This window comes from Anomaloglossus baeobatrachus, chromosome 4, assembly GCF_048569485.1.
Source record: "Anomaloglossus baeobatrachus isolate aAnoBae1 chromosome 4, aAnoBae1.hap1, whole genome shotgun sequence".
NCBI classification, from domain to species: Eukaryota; Metazoa; Chordata; class Amphibia; order Anura; family Aromobatidae; genus Anomaloglossus; species Anomaloglossus baeobatrachus.
Window position 1 is genome coordinate 253,043,352 of NC_134356.1, and position 22,395 is coordinate 253,065,746.

The window sequence follows — 22,395 nt, forward strand, 5'->3', positions numbered from 1 at the left end:
GATGGTGGAGGCCGTGGCTTCCACCCACATCAAAATCCGCCGGACTTCCTGGAAGGCTTGCCGACTGCGTGTTCCTCCTTGGTGGTTGATGTAAGCCACCGCTGTGGAGTTGTCCGACTGAATTCGGATCTGCTTGCCTTCCAGCCACTGCTGGAACGCTTTTAGGGCTAGATACACTGCCCTGATCTCCAGAACATTGATCTGAAGTGAGGACTCTTGCCGAGTCCACGTACCCTGAGCCCTGTGGTGGAGAAAAACTGCTCCCCACCCTGACAGACTCGCGTCCGTCGTGACCACCGCCCAGGATGGGGGTAGGAAGGATTTCCCCTTCGATAATGAAGTGGGGTGAAGCCACCACCGAAGGGAAGCTTTGGTTGCCTGAGAGAGGGAGACGTTCCTGTCGAGGGACATCGGCTTCCTGTCCCATTTGCGTAGGATGTCCCATTGAAGAGGACGCAGGTGAAACTGCGCGAAAGGGACTGCCTCCATTGCTGCCACCATCTTCCCCAGGAAGTGCATGAGGCGCGTCAAGGGGTGTGACTGACCTTGAAGGAGAGATTGCACCCCCGTCTGTAGTGAACGCTGCTTGTTCAGCGGAAGCTTCACTATCGCTGAGAGGGTATGAAACTCCATGCCAAGATATGTCAGCGATTGGGCCGGTGTCAGATTTGACTTTGGAAAATTGATGATCCACCCGAAACTCTGGAGAGTCTCCAGAGTAGCGGTGAGGCTGTGCTGGCATGCCTCTTGAGAGGGAGCCTTGACCAGCAGATCGTCTAAGTAAGGGATCACCGAGTGACCCTGAGAGTGGAGGACCGCAACTACTGCAGCCATGACCTTGGTGAAAACCCGTGGGGCTGTCGCCAGGCCGAACGGCAGTGCCACGAACTGAAGGTGTTCGTCTCCTATGGCGAAGCGCAGGAAGCGCTGATGCTCTGGAGCAATCGGTACGTGGAGATAAGCATCCTTGATATCGATCGATGCAAGGAAATCTCCTTGGGACATTGAGGCGATGACAGAGCGGAGGGATTCCATCCGGAACCGCCTGGCCTTTACGTGTTTGTTGAGCAGTTTTAGGTCCAGGACAGGACGGAAAGACCCGTCCTTCTTTGGAACCACAAACAGGTTGGAGTAAAAACCGTGACCCTGTTGCTGAAGAGGAACAGGGACCACCACTCCTTCTGTCTTCAGAGTGCCCAGCGCCTGCAGAAGAGCATCGGCTCGCTCGGGAGGCGGAGATGTTCTGAAAAATCGAGTCGGAGGACGAGAGCTGAACTCTATCCTGTAACCGTGAGACAGAATGTCTCTCACCCAACGGTCTTTTACCTGTGGCAGCCAAATGTCGGAAAAGCGGGAGAGCCTGCCACCGACCGAGGATGCGGTGTGAGGAGGCCGTAAGTCATGAGGAAGCCGCCTTGGTAGCGGCACCTCCGGCGGTCTTTTTAGGGCGTGACTTAGACCGCCATGGATCGGAGTTCCTCTGATCCTTCTGAGGCCTTTTGTACGAGGAGAATTGGGACCTGCCCGCACCCCGAAAGGACCGAAACCTCGACTGTCCCCTCCTCTGTTGGGGTAATTTTAGTTTGGCCTGGGGTAAGGATGTTTCCTTTCCCTTGGATTGTTTGATGATTTCATCCAGCCTCTCACCAAACAAACGGTCGCCAGAAAATGGCAAACCGGTTAAGCACTTTTTTGGAAGCCGAATCTGCCTTCCATTCCCGTAGCCACAAGGCCCTGCGTATTGCCACCGAATTGTCGGCTGCAACCGCCATACGGCTCGCAGAGTCCAGGACAGCATTAATAGCGTAGGACGCAAATGCCGACGTTTGAGAAGTTATGGACGCCACTTGCGGCGCAGACGTACGTGTGAGTGCGTCAATTTGCGCTTGACCCGCTGCAATAGCTTGGAGTGCCCATACGGCTGCGAATGCTGGAGCAAAAGACGCGCCGATAGCTTCATAGATGGATTTCAACCAGAGCTCCATCTGTCTGTCAGTGGCATCCTTGAGCGAAGCCCCATCTTCAACTGCAACTATGGATCTAGCCGCCAGTCTGGAGATTGGAGGATCCACCTTGGGACACTGAGTCCAGCCCTTGACCACGTCAGGGGGGAAGGGATAACGTGTATCCTTAAGGCGCTTGGAAAAACGCTTATCTGGACAAACTCGGTGTTTCTGGACTGCCTCTCTGAAGTCGGAGTGATCCAGAAACATACTCGTTGTACGCTTGGGGAACCTGAAACGGAATTTCTCCTGCTGAGAGGCTGACTCCTCCACTGGAGGAGCCGAGAGAGAAATATCCAACATTTGATGTATGGACGCGATAAGATCATTCACTATGGCGTCACCATCAGGAGTATCAAGGTTGAGAGCGGCCTCAGGATCAGAATCCTGATCAGCTACCTCCGCTTCATCATACAGAGAGTCCTCCCTCTGAGACCCTGAACAATGTGATGAGGTCGAGGGGATTTCTCAGCGAGCTCGCTTAGGCGGTCTGGGGCTGCGGTCCGTGTCAGAGACCTCACCCTGGGATCTATGAGACACCCCGGGGGAACATTGTTGTTCCAACTGAGGGGAACCAGGGGGCAATGATTCCACAGTGCCCATGGTCTGAGATACCGGTCTGGACTGCAAAGCTTCTAGAATCTTAGCCATAGTCTCAGAAAGTCTGTCAGTAAAAACTGCAAACTCCGTCCCTGTCACCTGGACAGTGTTAGCTGGTGGTTCCCCCTGGGCCCCCCTTAGCAGAGGCTCCGGCTGAGCAAGTGCCACAGGGGCCGAGCAGTGCACACAATGAGGGTCAGTGGAACCTGCCGGTAGCGAGGTCGTACATGCGGCGCAGGCAGCATAGTAAGCCTGTGTTTTGGCACCCCTGCTTCTTGTGGGCGCCATGCTGTTGTCTCCCCTGAGCAACACAATAGGGTATATAGCCAGAAATCAACCGTGCACCATACAGTGTAAAGTATATCCTATAAACCTATAATCTATAATTACACTTCTGCACAAGTGGGGCCAGCACCTCAGGTGCTGCTTACCGCCCGCTTAAAGCGGTTGTGTGGCCACCAGAATCCCTGCCTGGGTCCCCCAGAGCTTGTCTCCCCTCTGCAGCGTCAGAGGAGCTGACAGGAATGGCTGCCGGCGTCCTGAGGAGAGGAGGGAGCCGTGGGCGTGACCCAGAAAGTGCGGGAACTGGTGCCCCACTGTGCACAGTGAGGGGGGTGGAGTATGCAAAGCATGCTCCAGCCCTCAGTGCTGCCGTCCTGTACAGCGTCCCGCCCTTCCCCTGACTGGCAGGGCTGGGGGCGGGAAGAAACAGAGACTAGGCCGCAAAAGCCGGGGACTCGAGTTATAAGCGCGGCCGCCGTATAAGCGCGGTCAGCGCGGAAGTCCCCGGCGCACTAACAGTCCCAGCCGCGCCGCAGTGATAACAATGGCAGCGGCGGTCAGCGCGGTAGTCCCCATACACTAACACACTCAGCGACGCTGCAGTGTGTAATGGCACAAACGCGGTCAGCGCCGCGGTCCCCGGTGCACTAACACACCCAGCAATGCTGGAGTGTTGCTGTGCGCGGTCCCCACGGGGACACAGAGTACCTCAAAGTAGCAGGGCCATGTCCCTGAACGATACTCGGCTCCTATCCAGCAGAGTCCTCAGGAGCTGTGGATGGAGCACGGTCTCAGTGCCTGGAGACCGATTAGGATCCCACTTCACCCAGAGCCCTAAGGGGGATGGGGAAGGAAAACAGCATGTGGGCTCCAGCCTCCGTACCCGCAATGGATACCTCAACCTTAACAACACCGCCGACAAGAGTGGGGTGAGAAGGGAGCATGCTGGGGGCCCTGTTAAGGGCCCTCTTTTCTTCCATCCGACATAGTCAGCAGCTGCTGCTGACTAAGCTGTGGAGCTATGCGTGCATGTCTGCCTCCTTCGCACAAAGCAAAAAACTGAGGAGCCCGTGGGAGCACGGGGGGTGTATAGGCAGAAGGGGAGGGGCTTTACACTTTTAGTGTAATACTTTGTGCGGCCTCCGGAGGCATAGCCTATACACCCAATTGTCTGGGTCTCCCAATGGAGCGACAAAGAAATGACAAATTACTCCGTATACAAATAGAGGGAGTAAAGCAGTGCACTTGGCCTTTGGGCATGCTAAGGGTACACCAAAGCCCTCTCAGGGCAAATAAAATACGTTTTTTAATGGCAACTAAACCACCAAAAGCTATACTACAGGTATGATTTATATAGGCGCTAGATACCTGTAGAAGCGATTTAGTAAGCATCTTGTGGGTGACAGACTCCATTTATTAGTCAATATCTTACGGGAACCTGTCACCCATCTCCAAGATCCTATCCCAATATGTAGTAGGTGTAATAATAATATTATCAATACCTGCAATTAGAAATGTAATATAATTCTTCTGTTATAGCCATATCTATTACCTTATGTGCAGGGCATTGCAGCTTAGGTATCCATGGTTACCTCCACAAGCAACTAACTGTCACTATACGAGTGGACTTAACCATGGATACCTAAGCTGTAATGCAAAGCACATGAGGTAAGAGACATGGCTATATCAGGAGAATTACACTACATTTCTCATTGGAGGTATTTGCTCATATTCTTATTATTACACCTACTACAAATTGGTAGGATCTTGGAGATGGGAATAACCCTTTAGGTCAATTACATATGGTTCTGGGCTTGGAATGTCTTAGCTCTAAACATGAAGATTATATTGAATTCCAGATTTATTCTTTTTTTATTTGTTAATACATCTCAAATAAAATTTATAAAATGGGGAACTTGCTTTAAAATAATGTATGAGCCAACAGCTCCCAAGCAGACTTTGGATGTAGCAAGATCCTTTAGTCTTGTGTTTTACCATTCAATTAGGCCTATTCTTTTTCCAGCCACAGACAATAGAAGAGGGGCAGATATTAGGAAGGATGGCATAGCTGCAGGATCAGAAAATAGGAATGAATGCTCATGCAATAAAGTTCACACTGGGGTAGTCCCAACATGGACAGTTATCACCTACCTTGAAGATAAAAGATAACTTTCTGATCGTTGGCGGTTCAACCACTGGGACTCCCAACAATCCTTAAGGTACCGTCACACATAACGAGATCGCTCGCGAGATCGCAGCTGAGCCACGGTTTCTGTGACGCAGTAGCGATCCAGTTAGCGATCTTGTTATGTGTGACACCTACCAGCGATCAGGCCCCTGCTGTGAGATCTCTAGTCGTTGCAGAATGGTCCAGGCCATTTTCTTCAAAGGCGATGTCCTGCTGGGCAGGACCCATCACTGTGTTTGACACTGTGTGACAGGGTGACAGTGACTGCTGAGATCGTTATACAGGTCGCTACTGCGACCTGTATCGTTCCTGCATCATTGGTAAGATCTGACTGTGTGACATCTCACCTGCGACCTCCCAGCGACTTACCAGCGATCCCTATCAGGTCGCATCGTTTTTGGGATCGCTGTTAAGTCGTTGTGTGTGACTGGGCCTTTAAAATGATTCTCTGATAATCCATTAGAATGTCTCAATGGCCTGGCATGAGCATTTCGCTGTCTATGGGGCTGCCAGAAAAGCGGAGTGCTACACTTAGTTATCTCCAGTAGTCTGATAGAAGACGCAGCAGTCTTGTGAATATGCATGATTCATTTCTATAGGGCATTTGAGAACCCCGTTTCCATTAGAGTTGTGGGCCTCAGCTTTAGATAACCACGTATTAGCAAGCCATCATAACCTCCATTTGCTTAGAAAAAACATTAATACCACAGGAGTGTGGTCTTGGTCTGGGTCTCCTAAACTCTTGTAACAAAAATGGCAGCCAGAGATGTACAATCTAAATAGACACAAGAGACAAAGCACAATGGCCTTGAGGATTCATCGTTTGCGTATTTATAAGTCACTTTTTTATTTTGTCTTGTGATATGCGTTAACTTTTTGTTAGCCAGATTCTTCAAAATCACGCATGCAGTTCATTTATTTTGTGCAAAGCCAAAAGTGGTCTAGGGCTTTGTCATTAACTCTTTTTTTTAACTCTTTAGTGCAAAAAGTTGCACTTTTCTGCAAAATAGCGCAAAAAGTGGATGAACATATCTGACGTACATATAATCACTCGGGAAGTAGGGGTGCGATTACACATAGGGCACTTACAAAGGTGTACATGAAGAAATAACACAATAATTCTGCCCCAACAATGGCCAAGTCCATTACCTTACCTATAATGAGAATAGTGCTTCCTGCTCTCCTATGTAATACTATTACAGATATTATATGACTAACCTTCTGTGCTCCCCTGGCATCTTTAAGAGTACTGATGAGTTCCTCTAAACCCTTCAGTTTCAGCTCCAGTTCGGCGGCATGGATCTCTGTATCTTTGCGCTCCTGTTGAACTAGTTGCATTTCTTGTGCGGTCTTTAACTTCTCGGTCTGAAGTTCTATCAGCGTCTTTGAAAACTTCTCCTGCTGTGGTAATGGAAGAGCCCCACTGAACTGTCTCCTCAAGGTCTGAATGGTATGACGGAGGTGCTTAGCACGATTCCTTCCTTCCAGACGGGCATAGTACAGCGCCTGCTCTTTATCGTCAATCTTCTGTTCTAGACGTAAGCTGTACGCCTCCATTTTCTGCAGTTTGGATGTGGCGGCTTCTAACTTTGCTACAGCTGTAGATTCACTGATCTGAAGAGCTACAATCTGCTGGTGTAATTTCGCAATCAATGCTTTTTCATCAGTCTGATCCTACATATCAAGCAAACAGAAATTAATGAACTAGGGAAACAAAGCAGAAGACAAACTAGTTGCATATTGTATTGCAATATAAACTCAAAGAGAAACAACAATCAACTCAAAAGACTCCTTCACAAGCAACTCGAGGAATTTAGGGGGAATCTGTGATCATGACAAAGCTTTCAGTAGGCCTCCACGGACCGGTTATGTGCCCTATACCTCAGTGAGTATGGGGCAGCATTTAATTACATGTATTGCCATGTGGTCATTATAAAAAGCACATAGTGGCCTCAGTAGTCCCGAACACACATTGGAGCCACCATTCTGCTTAACATATCTTTATATTTTAATTAGAGTCACTATAAAGAGTCTAAATTAAAGAATCATGTAACCATGAAAAAATCCAATCTCCCAAATACTCCATCCCCAGATTAAAGGGAACTGGTCCCCTTGGAAAATGCCATGTACCTGCAGGTATAGGGTTAACTCGATGGTAAACTTCGTTCCAATGCTTACTCAAATTGTGGCTACTGGAAGAAACGTAACTTTTATCCTACCGGAAGCAGACGGCTTTTAGTCATACAGGCGTGCACGTAGCAGCTTCAGTCACGAGCTGTGGCTTTAAGCACGCCCTGAACCATTGATTGGTTGATAGATAGATCACTCGGCAGCGCATCTGGCTGTCAAAGTGCTGGGGCATTCTTTCAGTGGTGGCTGTAATTGCTCCATGCAATCCTCCATGAGTTAAAGCCGGTGGCTTCCAGGAGGAAATTAGTTCATTTTCTCCAGGTAGCTGCACTTTCAGTAAGCTGGCCGGGCGGTATTGTAACATTATACGCCTTCAGATTAACCAAGATTAACCCTGTATCTGCAGGTTGAAATCTTACAGCCTCTCTTTATTCACAACAGAACAAAGAAAAAAAGTCTAAACTGCAACTTCTGACGTGATCTATGTTCTTTTGTGAATAAGATATGGCTGTAGGAAATTTTCAAATCTTTGCATTCTTGTTTTCTTTACATATTACACAGCATCCCAGCTTTTTGGTGGAATAGGGGCTATAAAAAAAACAGTCAATTATTTTTTTCTTTAAAAAATGTATTGAAAAAAACTAATGCTCAGTGTAATGTCATTCCTTCCATCATATGTGATAGGAATAAGAGCTCTGCGCCAGAGCCCTGCCAAACCCAATAAGAAGTTAAAGATGTCTATACTGTGCGAACAATTAGGCAATGAGAATTTTGAACATATCATTTTTATGCAGATTTTCCAACTCTAAGCTGTATAAACTTAAATGCTTATTGGATGAAGCAGATAAGGTGATGTGTACTTGTGCAATTATGGAGGTTGTGGGCTAAGGATATCAACACCCTTTATTAAAGGTGCAGTACTATTTAGGCAGCTTGGATTCCTCAGCCAACATGGGCCAAAAAAAGAGATTAAACTGACTCTCAAAAGTCAAAAATTGTTCCAAGTCTTATAGAGGGATACAGCAGTCTTGCAATTTCTAAGATATCGGGCTATGATCCACAGAAATCATATGATTGGTTTCAAATAGTCAACAGGGAAGCAAGAAATGTGTTGAGATAAAAAAACAAAACAAAAAAAACAAAAACAACGCACTTTAACTGTCAAACATTTGAGAAGAATCAAACGTGAGTTGACCAGGAAACCATTGTCCCCCCCAGTGCTGTGATAGTACAGATCTGCAACCTCCGTCGAGTGTCCAGACGAATAACGCGTTCAGTGCTCAGAGACATGGCCAAGGTAAGGAAGGCTGAAATCCAACCAGCACTGAACAAGATACAGAAGTTAAAACTGAGCCAGAAAATATCTGAAGTCAGAGTTTTCAAAAAGAAACGATCGGACAAGATGAGAGTGACTCTTCATGGACCAAATGGATGGGCTCGTGGCTACATCAGTAAGGCTGGTTTCACACTACGTTTATTTAACATCCGTACTTAACGTTATTTTAGCGGAAATACGGATCCTGCTTTTACAGCAAATAACGTATGCAAACGCATCTGTTATTTTGCAGGATCCTGCACTGGATGTTTAGGGGCGGGCATTGGAGTCATGTGATCGGGAGTGAGGGGAACTAGACTGGGAGTCGGCATCTGACAGCTGCAGATGCTGGTAACCAAGGTAAACATCGGCCTTGGATACCCGATATTTATCTTGGTTACGAGTGTCTGCAGCTGCTAGGAGCAGGGCTGCCTGCACACGTAACCAACGTAAACATCGGGTAACTAAGAGAAGTGGTTACGCGATATTTACCTTGGTTACGAGTGTCCGCAGCTCTCAGGTGGGAGAGAGAGGAAGGGGAGGAAGGGGGAAAGACAGAGATAGAGAGAGAGAGGGTGAGGGAGGGAGGAGGAGAGAGAGACAGATCACGCGAGACTGGTTCTGGGCATGCTCAGTACTTTCTGGGCATGCTCAGTACAAAAGCAGGATCCTGCCTATCAGCACGCCAGCGTTCACCTGCGTTTGCGTGCTGTTTAGTCAGGATCCGGTGACTTGCAGTATTTGGACGCAGCTCAAAAACGCTACAAGTAGCGTTTTTGAAACATGTTAAAAAACTGCAAGTCACCGGATCCGCACTATAACGCACGCAAACGCAGGTGAACGGATGTTAACGCGAGTCCATTGCAAATGCATTGAAATGAAAACGCATTTGCACTGGATCCGCTTTTCCGCTAAAAAAACGTTATGGACGGATGTTAAATAAACGTAGTGTGAAACCAGCCTAACAGGCACAGACCTCCCCTTCATTCAGTTGCCAGCAAGCTGAAGGTGGGGTACCGTTATGTGCGGGTATTATTAACGATGACCTAGTTGGACCTTTTTGGGTTGAAAATTAACTCAATAAACTCTAAAACCTACTATCAGCTTTTGGAAGACACTTTCTTTAAGCACTGGTACAGGTAAAGGTAAAGTCTGGTCTGCATGTTTCAAGCAATGATTATTATTTCACATGTCCTGTAACCATCTGTTAGAATGGATCCTGCAGAGATTTCTGCAGACACAACTTTTTGTCCGTTGTTAACCGATGTCTGCTGGATCCGTTTTTTCAACATTGGAGTCTATGGAGAACGGATCTGTCAACGGGTTGCTATTTAGCCATGCATTTGTAACTGATTTTTTTTTTCTTACAGGATCCATTACAAATGGAAGATAAATACCAATCCGTTATTGGATCCGTTCTCTGTAGACTCCAATGTTAAAAAAACAGATCAGGCAGAAATCATTTTGCCAACGGATCTCTGCAGGATCCGTTCTAAGGGATGATTATGGAACATGTGAACTCAGCCTTATGGTAAGTTCACACAGTGCGTTTTTGCGCGTTTTTCGGGTGCGTTTTTGGCCTCAAAACTGCATGACTTTGCTTCCCCAGCAAAGTCTATGAGTTTTCATTTTTGCTGTCCGCAAACAACTTTTTTTTTTAAGCTGTGTTTTTGAGCTTAAAAAAAAAAAATGGACACGTCAATTCTTTCCTGCGTTTTTCTGCGTTTTCCCCCCATGCAATGCATTGGAAAAACGCAGAAAAACACAGAGGTCAAAAACGCAGCAAAACGCAGCCAAAAACGCACCAAATCACGGTAAAAATGCATGCCTTTTTTGCCGCGGGTGCGTTTTTGTGCGTTTTTAGCGGCCAAAAACGCACAAAAACGCAGCATCAAAAAACCGCAGCGTGTGCACATAGCCTTATGCAGGACAATGCTCATTGCATGTAATGCATTGCTTATCTAGCCAGTAAAGGCCTTAAAGAGGAAAGAATGACATAGCCCCTTCCTCACCTTACCTAAACTCTACTGATAACTTGTGGACCCTTCTTAAACAGGAGATTGATGGTGAAGGAAAACAGTCCACTTCTTTGAACAGTGTCCGGGAGGCTGTGGCTTGTGCTGCCCAAAACGTGATTGTCAATAGATTAAAGGGAATCTGTCAGCAGGTTTTTACTCCCCCATCTGAGAGCAGCATAACGTAGAGACAGAAACCTTGATTCCAGCGATGTGTCACTTAAGGAGCCATTAGCTGGCAGCATGCCAAGTAGTCCTCGAATGATAATCTACTGCTAATTAAATAGTGATTTTATGAAAAATACACTAAGCAGCTCAGTAAGTGACACATTGCTGGAAGCAGGATCTCTATCTCTACATTATGCTGCTCTCAGATTAAATGGCAAAAACCTGGTGACAGATTCCCTTTAAGAAACTGACAGACTCCATCGATGGAAGTCTTATGACTGTTCTTGAAATGAAGGACGGCTATATTCGATAATGTTTTGAACGTTTCAGAAATGCATTTTTGTACACTTTGAGTTGTTTGATAATTATTCTCACTTTAAAGGGAACCTGTCACCACTTTTTTGGACTATAAGTTGCGGCCACCACCACCAGGCTTTTATATACAGCATTCTAACATGCTCTATATTAGAGCCCAGGCCGCTGTGTAGAACATAAAAAACACTTTATAATACTTACCTAATGGTTGCTGTGGTGGAATAGGGCCTAATGGGCGTCTCCGTTTTCCAGTGCCGGAGCCCCCTCTTTTGGCCATCTTTGTGCTTCTTCTTCTCTAGCCGCGGTATATGACGGGTCCGACATCATCCACACTCGCCGGCATTCCGGTCCTGAGCCTGTGCAGGATCGGCGAGTGTGTATGACGTAGACGCGTCATGCACCCAGGCTTCAGAAAGAGGACGAAGATGGCCGAAAGGGTAGGCGCCTGCACAGGACAACGAAGACGCCCATTATGCCATTTTCCACCACAGAGCAACCGTTAGGTAAGTATTATAAAGTGTTTATGTTGTCACAGCGGCCTGGGCTCTTACAGTATGTTAGAATGCTGTATATAAGAGCCCAGTGGTGGTGGACGCAGCTTATAGCCAAAAAACTGGTGACAGGTTCCCTTTAATAGATGAAAATAAACAACTGAGATGGGAATATTTTTAATTTAATAACAATAATTCTGCGGAGTTGCCCAAAAATACACAAAATTATTCTGTTAAAAAAGATAAAACCTAACTTTTACTTTCATAAATATGCAGGTTTATGAAACTTTAGGTTTGATCTACAGAACCGTAATTTTTCAATAATAAAATTATCAAAAATAAAAATTGCCTAATAAGCCTATCTTCACACGTTGCGTTATTTGCTGCAGCTTTTTTGCAGCTTTTTTTCATGAGTTTTTACAGTATCTGCAAAAGCGATGAGATTTCAGAAATCTCATGCACATTGACTAAAATGGAAAACTGGCGCATATTTTGAAAAGCAGCAGCATGTCAATTCTTTCAATGAGAAAAAGTGCAAAAATGCTGGAAAAAACTCAACAGCTGCGTTTTTGATTCTTTTGTGGTGAATGAAACTAACTTTATTAAATATGTAGTGTACGCAAATGAGAAAATCAAAACACAAAGAATAGCAAATAAACAGAAAAACATGATTTTTGGAAGCAGCTTTTTAGATCAAGAAAGCAGGTTTAGGCTGCAAAATAAAGCAGCAAAAAAACACAAAAAAACACAAAGCCTAATTGTGCATACAGCTTAGGCCCCTTTCACACATCAGTATTTTGCCATTAGTCACAATCCGTTTTCTCAACGGATTGACGGATCAGTCGCAGGTTGTGGCTAAACTGATGTGACAGATCCGTTTTTCGACGGATCCGACTGGCTGGGGGCTAAATAAAAAATTGGAGCATGGTCAGTTAAAAAAAACGGAATCCGTTGACGGATTCTGTAATTTGACGGTTGACGATGGATCCTGCGCCCATAGGCTTCCATTCTACCAAACGACGGATGGCGATGGATCTGTCACTGTCCGTGTTTTCGACGTACACAAAAAACGTTACTGTGGATGTCGTCTCAGTCTGACGGACAAACATTTTTCGACGGATAAGTCGAACGACGGATGAAATGTGAGGCCATCTATCGCTAATACAAGTCGATGACAAAAAAACTGATCTAGCGGCATGAGTCGCCGGATCCATGTTTTTCAAAATTCAACGGATTATGACTGACGGCAAAAAACGGACGTGTGAAAGGGGCCTTATTAGTGCCTAACATGAGTCAGATCCAACAATTCACAATTCTAATGGAAACAAATGAGCAGATGTGAACAGAATCAGATTTTCACTCACTAGTTACATAGAGCTATTAGTCGATTAAGGTACGTCCACACAATCAGTGTTAGCACTGTTTTGGATGTAGCGTGTTTTTCTTGCGTACAAACCGTTGCGCTGTACTATATAAGAACAATAGATGGGATTTATAAAAATTCTATGCACACTGTGCTTCTTTTTTCCGCAGAGTAAACCGCAGCCCGTCAATTTATGCTTGCGGAGCCACAAGTGTTGTCAGCGAGAAAGCACAGCGAAAGTCCACGGCGCCCCGAATCCTGATCATGGGCGTTCTCCCGCAACAAACACTAGTGTTTCCACTAGAGGAGTGACACTGTGTTCGTAACGCAGCGTCTCATGATCGTGTGGATATACCCTTAGGCTATGTGCCCACGGAAGCTCGCACCTGTGAATATATCCACAGGTACGGCCGCACGTTTCCCTCAGCTGCTCCTCAGAATCCGCAGCTATTTTTAGCTGCGGAAGTACAGCGAAATAGCTGTGGTAAACCTGCGGACATTCATGCGGCTTACCTGCGGAAGTCCCGGCCTCTATCTCCACAGTGGAGAGCCGGGATTTCCGCAGGTAATTCCGCAGAAGGAATTGACACGCAATTACGTGCGGCTGCGGGACATCTGCAGCATGTTCCGCAGCCGCATGTATCCGCAGCATGGACTTAGCACTCCCCATGTCCCATAGGATAACATTGGGAGTGTCTGTACATGCTGAAACCTGCGGATTTATCAGGAAAATCCAGAAAATCCGCGGATTTTCCGCAGAAAAATCCGCAGGTTTAATCTCCTGTGGGCACATAGCCTTAAGGCCGCTTTACACGCTGCGATCTCGCTAGCGAGATTGCTAGCGTGTGTACCCGCCCCCATCATTTGTGAGTCACAGGTAAATCGCTGCCCGTGGTGCACAAAATCGTGCGGACCCGTCACACTACTTACCTGCCTAGCGACGTCGCTGTAACCGGCGAACCGCCTCCTTTCTAAGGGGGAGGTTCGTTCGGCGTCTCAGCGACGTCACTAAGCGGCCACCCAATAGAAGCGGAAGGGCGGAGATGAGCGGGACGTAACATCCCGCCCACCTCCTTTCTTCCGCATTGCCGGCGGCCGCAGGTAAGGTGAGGTTCCTCGTTCCTGCGGTGTCACACATAGCGATGTGTGCTGCCGCAGAAACGACGAATAACATCGTACCTGCAGCAGCAATGGATAATTGGGAATAGGGGGGCATGTCACCGACTTTGAACGTTTTTGTGACTATTCAAAATCGCTCATAGGTGTCACAGGCAATGACATCGCTAACGCAGCCGGATGTGCGTCACAAATTCCGTGACCCCCAACGTCATCGCTTTAGCGATGTCGTAGCGTGTAAAGCGGCCTTTAGTCAGTTTTTAGCATTTTTTTTCTGATTTGATGTACTGATACTTTTTTATTGCAAGACCTTTGCATACAACACATTGAATCTGTCTGAACTCTTCAGTAGGATTTGGAGGGAATTGGGACATTGACCTTAAAGTTGGCTCATAAAGCAAATGCCTATGCATATGGATGTAGCGGCATCTCTTGCACATGACCCCTGTTACAGGCGAGAGAGAAATGCTAAGTAAAAGCATCTCTTAGGCTATGTGCGCACGCTGCGTTTTTTTGACGCTGCGTTTTTGTGCGTTTTTGGCCGCTAAAAACGCACAAAAACGCACCTGCGTCAAAAAAACGCATAAAAAACCGCATGCGTTTTTACCGTGATTTGGTGCGTTTTTGGCTTCGTTTTGCTGCGTTTTTGATCTCTGCGTTTTGCTGCGTTTTTCCAATGCATTGCATGGGCGGAAAACGCAGAAAAACGCAGGAAAGAATTGACATGTCCATTTTTTTTTTCAAGCTCAAAAACGCAGCTTAAAAAAACAGTTGTGTGCGGACAGCAAAAATGAAAACTCATAGACTTTGCTGAAGAAGCAAAGTCATGCAGTTTTGAGGCCAAAAACGCACCCGAAAAACGCGCAAAAACGCCGCGAAAAACGCACTGTGCGCACATAGCCTTACTCATAGCCACAAAGTCATTTACATGTAATTGCATGGCTGGATAACATATTACTGTCACTGGCATCCCAGGAGCCATAAGCATACCAGGCGTCTGTCTTTATACAAAGGATTGTTTATTAAAAAAAAAGCTATAAACCGCAGTTCAGCTATATTTATATTTTTGTGGTTAATAATAAGAATTGGAATCTTTGTTCATAAAATAAAGTTTGTCTTTCCTATGTATGGAAACAAGACAACACGTTTTATTTCTATTGACTCAATGCCACGTACATTGTTAAACTATTGCACATTAATCAGATCGTAAAGGAGATTTTTCTTTTGCTCTATTTAAAGTGTAATTAAATGGAAAATAAAGGATATATAAAAATATTTCACATATCTTCATGCTTTTATGATCTGCCAACTATTTGAGGTGAATATCAATAAAAAAATAAGAATCAATGGAGTGAGAATGCACTTCTCAGATTTTATGAAACATAAATTCTGTTTTAAGGCATCCTTATACTAGACAGCTGCTGAAGCGCATACAACGTGAACCCAAGTATAAATTTTTGGAAATAATCCAAAAACCTCAAATATCAAGCTGTTTTATTGGGATTTCTTAAGTTTTAGAAAGTGCTGCGCAGAGGCAGTATTACAGAGAAAGTTAGGAAATAATATCTTGTCACCCGATGTTCTAGCACTGTGTCCTTGCCGGTATACATTGGCTGCAGACATCAGAGCCTGTAAACCACATATGACCTCTGCAGCCAATCACTGGCCTTAGTATACATAGGCCGCATAATACACATACAGGAGGATCAGGATCTTCCTCCCTGAAGAAGCAACAACAAAGGAGGATCTTCCTCCCTGAAGAAGCAACAACACCGTCACGAAACGCGCGTTGGGGGTCCTTAGGTCCTTGTTGGGGTGTCTCTGATGGTGCAGGATTAAGCCTTTTGTACTTGCACTTTAGGTTACCTATTTAATTAGCTGTTTAAATTGTCTTTGTTATTTGTTCTCAGTATGTAACTTTGATATGGGATTTCCCCTTTACTCTATTTATTATATCCTTATTTTTTCTCATTCTCTGAGGATTACTGGGGCTTCTTACATTATATTGACCATTTACTAGGGGATTCGTCCTTTTCTCCATTTTCGTATTATCTACACACTATCCCTCCCTTTTGTCTCTTGTAGTGGGTTTTAGACACAATTGATTTTACTAATTGTCTGTGTCTGATCCTCTAATAAAGTTGTCTATTTTAGCACAAATTACTCTTTTCCTCTGGTTCTTATATAATACACAAACAGAATAACTGCACAGAGGGGAAGGGGATGGTTCAGAAGTGGAGTGGAAAGCAAATATACCTTACATTGAGCATTAATTCTGCCTCTGTGCAGAATTTCCCATAACTAGGAAAACCCCTTTAAGTATTTGTTGCACATGGTTAGGACTTTACCCTTGCATCGCGGGGGCTCTGGGTTTGAATCCAACAAAGGACATCTTTAAGGAGTTTGTATGTTTCTACTGATAGGGAATTTAGATTGTGAGCCCCAATAGGGACAGCGATGATGATGTTTTAAAAGCACTATGGAATGTGATGGCGCTATATAAGCGAAGCATAATAAAATAATGATTTATAGCACATACCTGAAAATCCAAAACTTGTTTCCGGAGAGACTCAACTTCTTTTTCTCTTGACTGTTGTCTACAAACTAATGTTGAAACTTGAGCTTTGGCTATATCAGAAACACTGCGCAACCTGTTGCAAACAAGATATCAATACATAATTTATCAATAGGACAGTTCAATCATAAATTCTAATCAACTCAGACATAACAAATACTCCCCAAGTCTACTAACCTCCCTCAACCTAACATCTCCCGCTCACCACGATAACACCTAGGCCTGCAGGCTCGATGTCTGGGTGTTATCCTTGACAACGATCTTTCCTTCACCTCCTACAGTTGCAACCAGAAATTTACATACACTATCTAAGAAGACACTTAGGCTATGTGCGCACAGTGCGTTTTTCGCGGTGTTTTTCGGGTGCGTTTTTGGCCTTAAAACTGCAGGACTTTGCTTCCCCAGCAAAGTCTATGAGTTTTCATTTTTGCTGTCCGCACACATCTGTTTTTTTTACCTGCGTTTTTGAGTTAAAAAAAAAAAATGGACATGTCAGTTCTTTCCTGCGTTTTTCTGCGTTTTTCGCCCATGCAATGCATTTGAAAAACGCAGCAAAACGGAGAGATCAAAAACGCAGCAAAACGCAGCCAAAAACGCACCAAATCGCGGCAAAAACGCATGCGTTTTTTTTATGCGTTTTTTCGACGCAGGTGCGTTTTTGTGCGTTTTTAGCGGCCAAAAACGCACAAAAACGCAGCGTCAAAAAGACGCAGTGTGCGAACCTAGCCTTTTGCAGGTTTTTCTCACTATCTGACATGAAATCAGAATAAACCTTTCCCGTTTTAGATCAATTAGGAACAAGAATTTCACAAGGTCTTTTGCTTGTTTTTTGGGTTGATGTGCACATGTCTGACCAAAGCACACTCATCTCTAGTACACAGAACCTGTCTCCTTCCTGAGCGGTATGATTGCTGGTCATTCTCATCTTGTTTGTACTTGCATACAATTATTTGTACAGATAAACGAGGCACCCTCAGGTATCTGGAAATTGCACCCCAGGATGAACCAGGCTTGTGCAAGTCCATAATTCTCTTCCTGAGATCTAGGCTGATTTCTTTTAACTTTCCCATGATGCTACACAAAGAATGTGTCTCTAATTAACTCAATGCTGCCAATAAACCTATCAGAAGCTTCCAAAGACATGACCTCATTATTTAGGCTGTCCTATATTGTTTAAAAGGCATAGTACTCTAAAGGGTGCTTTACATGCTGCGACATCGCTAATGATATATCGTCGGGGTCACGTCATTAGTGATGCACATCCGGCGCCGTTAGCGACATCGCAGCGTGTGACACTAATGAGCAACGATCAACGAGCGCAAAAACGTGAAAAATCGTTGCTCATTACCACGTCGTTCATTTCCTTAATATCGTTGCTGCTGCAGGTACGATGTTGTTTGTCGTTCCTGCAGCAGCACACATCGCTATGTGTGACACCGCAGGAACGATGAACATCTCCTTACCTGCGTCCACCGGCAATGCGGAAGGAAGGAGGTGGGCAGGATGTTACGTCCCGCTCATCTCCGCCCCTCCGCTTCTATTGGACGGCTGCTTAGTGATGTCGCGGTGACGCCAAACGCACCTCCCCCTTGAAGGAGGGATTGTTCGGCGGTCACAGAGACGCCGCTGCACAGGTATGCAAGTGTGACGCTGCAGTAGCGTTAATGTTCGCTATGGCAGCGATCATCAAATGTCGCACATACGACTGGGGCGGGTGCTATCGTGCACGAGATCGCTAGCAATCCCTAGCGACGTCGCAGCGTGTAAAGCACCCCTTAGTGTATATAGACTTTTGACTTTGCAGAAAGTAATAAAAATGCCTTAAAACATGCTATCTCTCTCATTTTATTTTTGCATTTCAGAAATATAAATAATTTTGGTAATCCTAATTGACCTAAAAGGGGAAAGGTTTATTGTGATTTCATGTCAGAATGTGAGACAAACATGCATATGTGTCTTTTTAAATAGTGTATGTAAACTTCTATTTCAACTGTATATACAACTTCTCGCCTGCTCTTGTCGCTTGCACCAGAAGAACATCTCCAAAATCCTCACCTTTCTCACAATGGAAACAACAAAAGCCCTCACTGTAGCCCTGATCCACTCTCGCCTTAAATACGGTAATTCTCTATTAATTGGCCTCCCCTGCACTAGACTCTCTCCAGTCCACCCTTAATACTGCAGCCAGGGTCACCAGTCTGGCTAATCTGTACCAGTCATTGCACTGGCTACCCATACATTATACGATCCAATTTAAATTGCTTGCTCTCACCCACAAAGCTCTTCACAACATGGCACCCCCCCTACCCGTTCCCCACTCTCCACAAACAACCTTCAACTAGCATCCAACTAATCCGAACCTCTCCGTCTTGGCTCCAAGACTTCTCCCGAGCTGCACCAATCCTCTGGAATGCTCTACCCCAAGAAACTATGATGATTCACAACTTGTAAAGCTTCAGACGCACCCTAAAACTTTGTGGGGTGGCCTTTCACCCTCCCTAATCGAAATCAATTCATATATATTCCTTCCATTATTTCTCTGAACATAATTCTCCCTCAAACTCCACCGTACCTAAAAGCATTACAAAGATTGGCTGGTGACTGGCTCATGCAGCCTTCATCTATCCCACATTTCTTTGAGATGGCTGGACTGTCGCTGTAAATAAGCACTGGTATTTCGGGTCACCCCCACCACACCCCATTGTAGATTGTAAGCTCTTATGAGCGGGGTTGTCTTTATTTTTGCTTTAAATTATTGCATCTTTTATAACTGTTACTTATGACTGTTTGTATATCAACGTCTGAATTGTAAAGCACTGCAGAATATGTTGGCGCTATAGAAATAAAGATTATTATTATTAATAACAAATGGATGAACTATGAAAGTGTAGACTTAGAGGCTTTTATTGCCAGACCATAGTACTATGTGGATGAATAATCTTGGCAAAGGAGAGTTTCTCCCTAAAACAGGTATAGACAAATTTGTGAATAATATTTGTGAGAAAAAGGCCTTTTTGTACATAGAAAAAGTCTTAGATCTTTGAATTCAGCTCATGAAAAATGGGAGCAGAAGCAAAAGTGTTGCTTTTATATTTTTGTTCTGTGTAGTTTATACAAGCTTATTTTGGCGTGCAGAACCTTAAAAGTAAAATACGTATTACTTCAAAGTGTCTCAGTATAACACGGCACAAAACTTAAGTAAAGAAGCTCTCCGGAAGTAGAAAAGAATAAATAAGTAACGAAAAGGCGATTATAAATAAATTGCTGAATACCTTTAATTTGCAAACCCCAAGTGTATTTGTCAGAATACCTGTCCTAGAATGTTAACAGCATAGGTGCCTGAGAGTACATGTAGACGGAAGCTCTGCTGCTGCGACCTGGAGACAGCTCAATCCAAAACCTCACAAGCTGCCTACAGGTCACAGGAGCCACTAAGAATTGAGTAAGAAAGGGTAATATCTACGGTATTACATCAGAAAGACAAGGTAGACAGCAGTGTAAGCAACCTCTTCTCATCACTATATTGCTGGTACCTCCATTGTAAGATCAGTAAGAAAAGATGGACAGTAGTGTGAGCAGCCTCTTCTTACCTCAGCACTCCTGGTATATCCAGTATTAGATCAAAAAGACAAGTTGGAAAGCAGTATGAGAAGCCTCTTACATCAGCATCCCTGGTAACTCCAGAAATAGATCAGAAACAAGGACAGCAATTTGAGCAGCCTCTTCTTACCTCAGTACCACTGGTATCTCTCATATTAGATCAGAAAATATGGTGCACAGCAGTGTAAGCAGCCTCGTACCTCAGCACCCTTTGGTAATTCCAGTGTTAGATCAGAATGACAAGGTGGGTAGCAGTGTGAGCAACCTTTTCAAAAAGCAAAAAATCTAGCCTTTCTACACATTCTCACAAGCCTTTTTCTATTAACATTCTAGGACAGGTTTCTGTCAATGTAAAAAGTTGGCAGCCAATTTAATTGTAAAGTGATTACTTCACTAAATTATTGTGACTTACTAACTAAAGGTAATTATTAATTTATTTATTCATAATGATATTTCCATAAGTTATACAAGTTATTAGTCGTGGAGAACACGTCATTGGCAACAATGAAATACATGGTACAAGCTGTTTGTCCTCACTAAGGCCCATTTAACACTGCGTTGTGATCTCCGCTCAGTGGTCCTGTCGAGGCTTCCGTCAGAGCCCACTCCCCTCCACACAAAACCAGTCAGGGCTACCATCCGAAACCTGAGTTGTGTGGGTGTTTCGGATGGAAGCCCCGATGGGGCCATTAACCATAATGGTGCAAAATGAATCACTGCGTCTGGGTGTCCACCTCCAGTAAGCGTATACACCTGAAAATGGTGCATGACAGAGCACATGGTGACTCAGTCTGCACCATTATAGTGAATGGCCCTGTCGCTGAATTGTCCAAAACCCATTTTGCGGGGTGGGGTGGTCGGACGGAAGACTGAACGGGACCCCTGAACGCATGTCAGAACGCAGTGTGAAAGCTGCCTAAGACATCGTATGTAATTATACAGGGAGACAGGAGTGAACAAAAAGGAAAAGACTCTGGTGCAGCAGCTAGGCAAGTATTTCATGGCTCCTAGACTAGAGCCATGTAAACTGCTTCATATCAGCATCCTTGTCTCCTCTCGAATTAGCCTAATGAAATATTGTGTGTGTCATGCGCTAATAACGACTTTATGACTAATGAAAACAGGAGCTGCAGGACGCTAACAGGCCGTTTACACGCGGTTAGTCTAGACGTTATTGGACATGGTTGCTTGACCAAGGACCTACAAATCAATTCACACATCTCTATATAGTGCTATTTATTGTAGCATTTATTGTCTCTGTAATGATGATATACTATACTAACATGCCCGTGCCCAGAGTCTTTCAGTACTACATTAGCTGTATTTTATTCTGCTAATGGAATCTCACTAGATTATGTACAAAATGTAACATTAAAAACATACATTGCCTCATAAGCACACACTATTATCCAGCCACACTTACTTTGAGGCCTCAACCATGAGCTGGGCTTCACTTTTTTCCAGTTCCATAATTCTTCTTCTATCTGCATCGGACACTTCTTTGCTCACACTGTCTGCGAGCTCATCCCTTAATGTCTGCTCTACCTTTTGTGCTTCAAGGTTAATTTTAGTAAGCTAAAAAAAAAACAAGAACACAAATTTATTTTTTGGACTATATGACACATTTTTTAACAAGAAAAACTCCTGCTGAAAAGTATGTACACAGCTTTTTGTGATGGAGGCGAACACTGACATCGTGTCTTCCCTGATTACCGAGCAAGATGTGGTAATGTGAGGTGTGTGTGTGCATATGTGCATGTAGCAGAGCTGTGTGTCTATATGTGCAGGAAGTTTGAATGTAGCAGAGCTGTGTGTGTCTATATGCATATAGAAGGGCTTTATGTGGGTCTATATGTGCACGTAGCAGAGCTATGTGTCTATACGTGCAGGTAGTTTGCTGTTAATAAGGCTGTGTGTGTTTATATGTGTCTGTAGCAGAGCTGTGGGTCTGTATGTGCATGTAGCAAAACTGTCCACATGTGCAAGTAATTTCCATGTAGCAGAGCTGTGTGTGTATGATATACATTGCAAAGAAACACTAACAATAGAGTTAATACCTCCCTATTCTATTCGCCACCAGAGCGATTCAAACGAAAACACCTTTAGGGAGGGACCAAAGCCTGCAGAACCCTGCCACCAAAACATAGGAGACGTGGCAGAAGAGCCAGCCGGTAGTGTGTAAAACAAAGGCGGTCAGAGAGACCAAGTCCCATGCAAGTGAGATGAGGCATATC

The 22,395-nt window shown here is 44.8% G+C and overlaps 1 protein-coding gene across 5 annotated transcripts in view; it reads right to left on the reverse strand.

Annotated features, from left to right (window-relative positions):
• CEP290 (centrosomal protein 290) overlaps positions 1-22,395 on the reverse strand; it is a 451,099-nt gene that overhangs the window by 190,743 nt on the left and 237,961 nt on the right. For all 5 annotated transcript variants that reach the window (XM_075344782.1, XM_075344781.1, XM_075344784.1 and 2 more), the window contains 3 exons: positions 21,585-21,736; positions 16,526-16,637; positions 6,292-6,747 (listed from right to left, as the gene is read on the reverse strand). In XM_075344782.1, the coding sequence (XP_075200897.1) occupies positions 6,292-6,747; positions 16,526-16,637; positions 21,585-21,736 (720 nt within the window). The remainder of the gene's footprint in view (positions 1-6,291; positions 6,748-16,525; positions 16,638-21,584; positions 21,737-22,395) is intronic.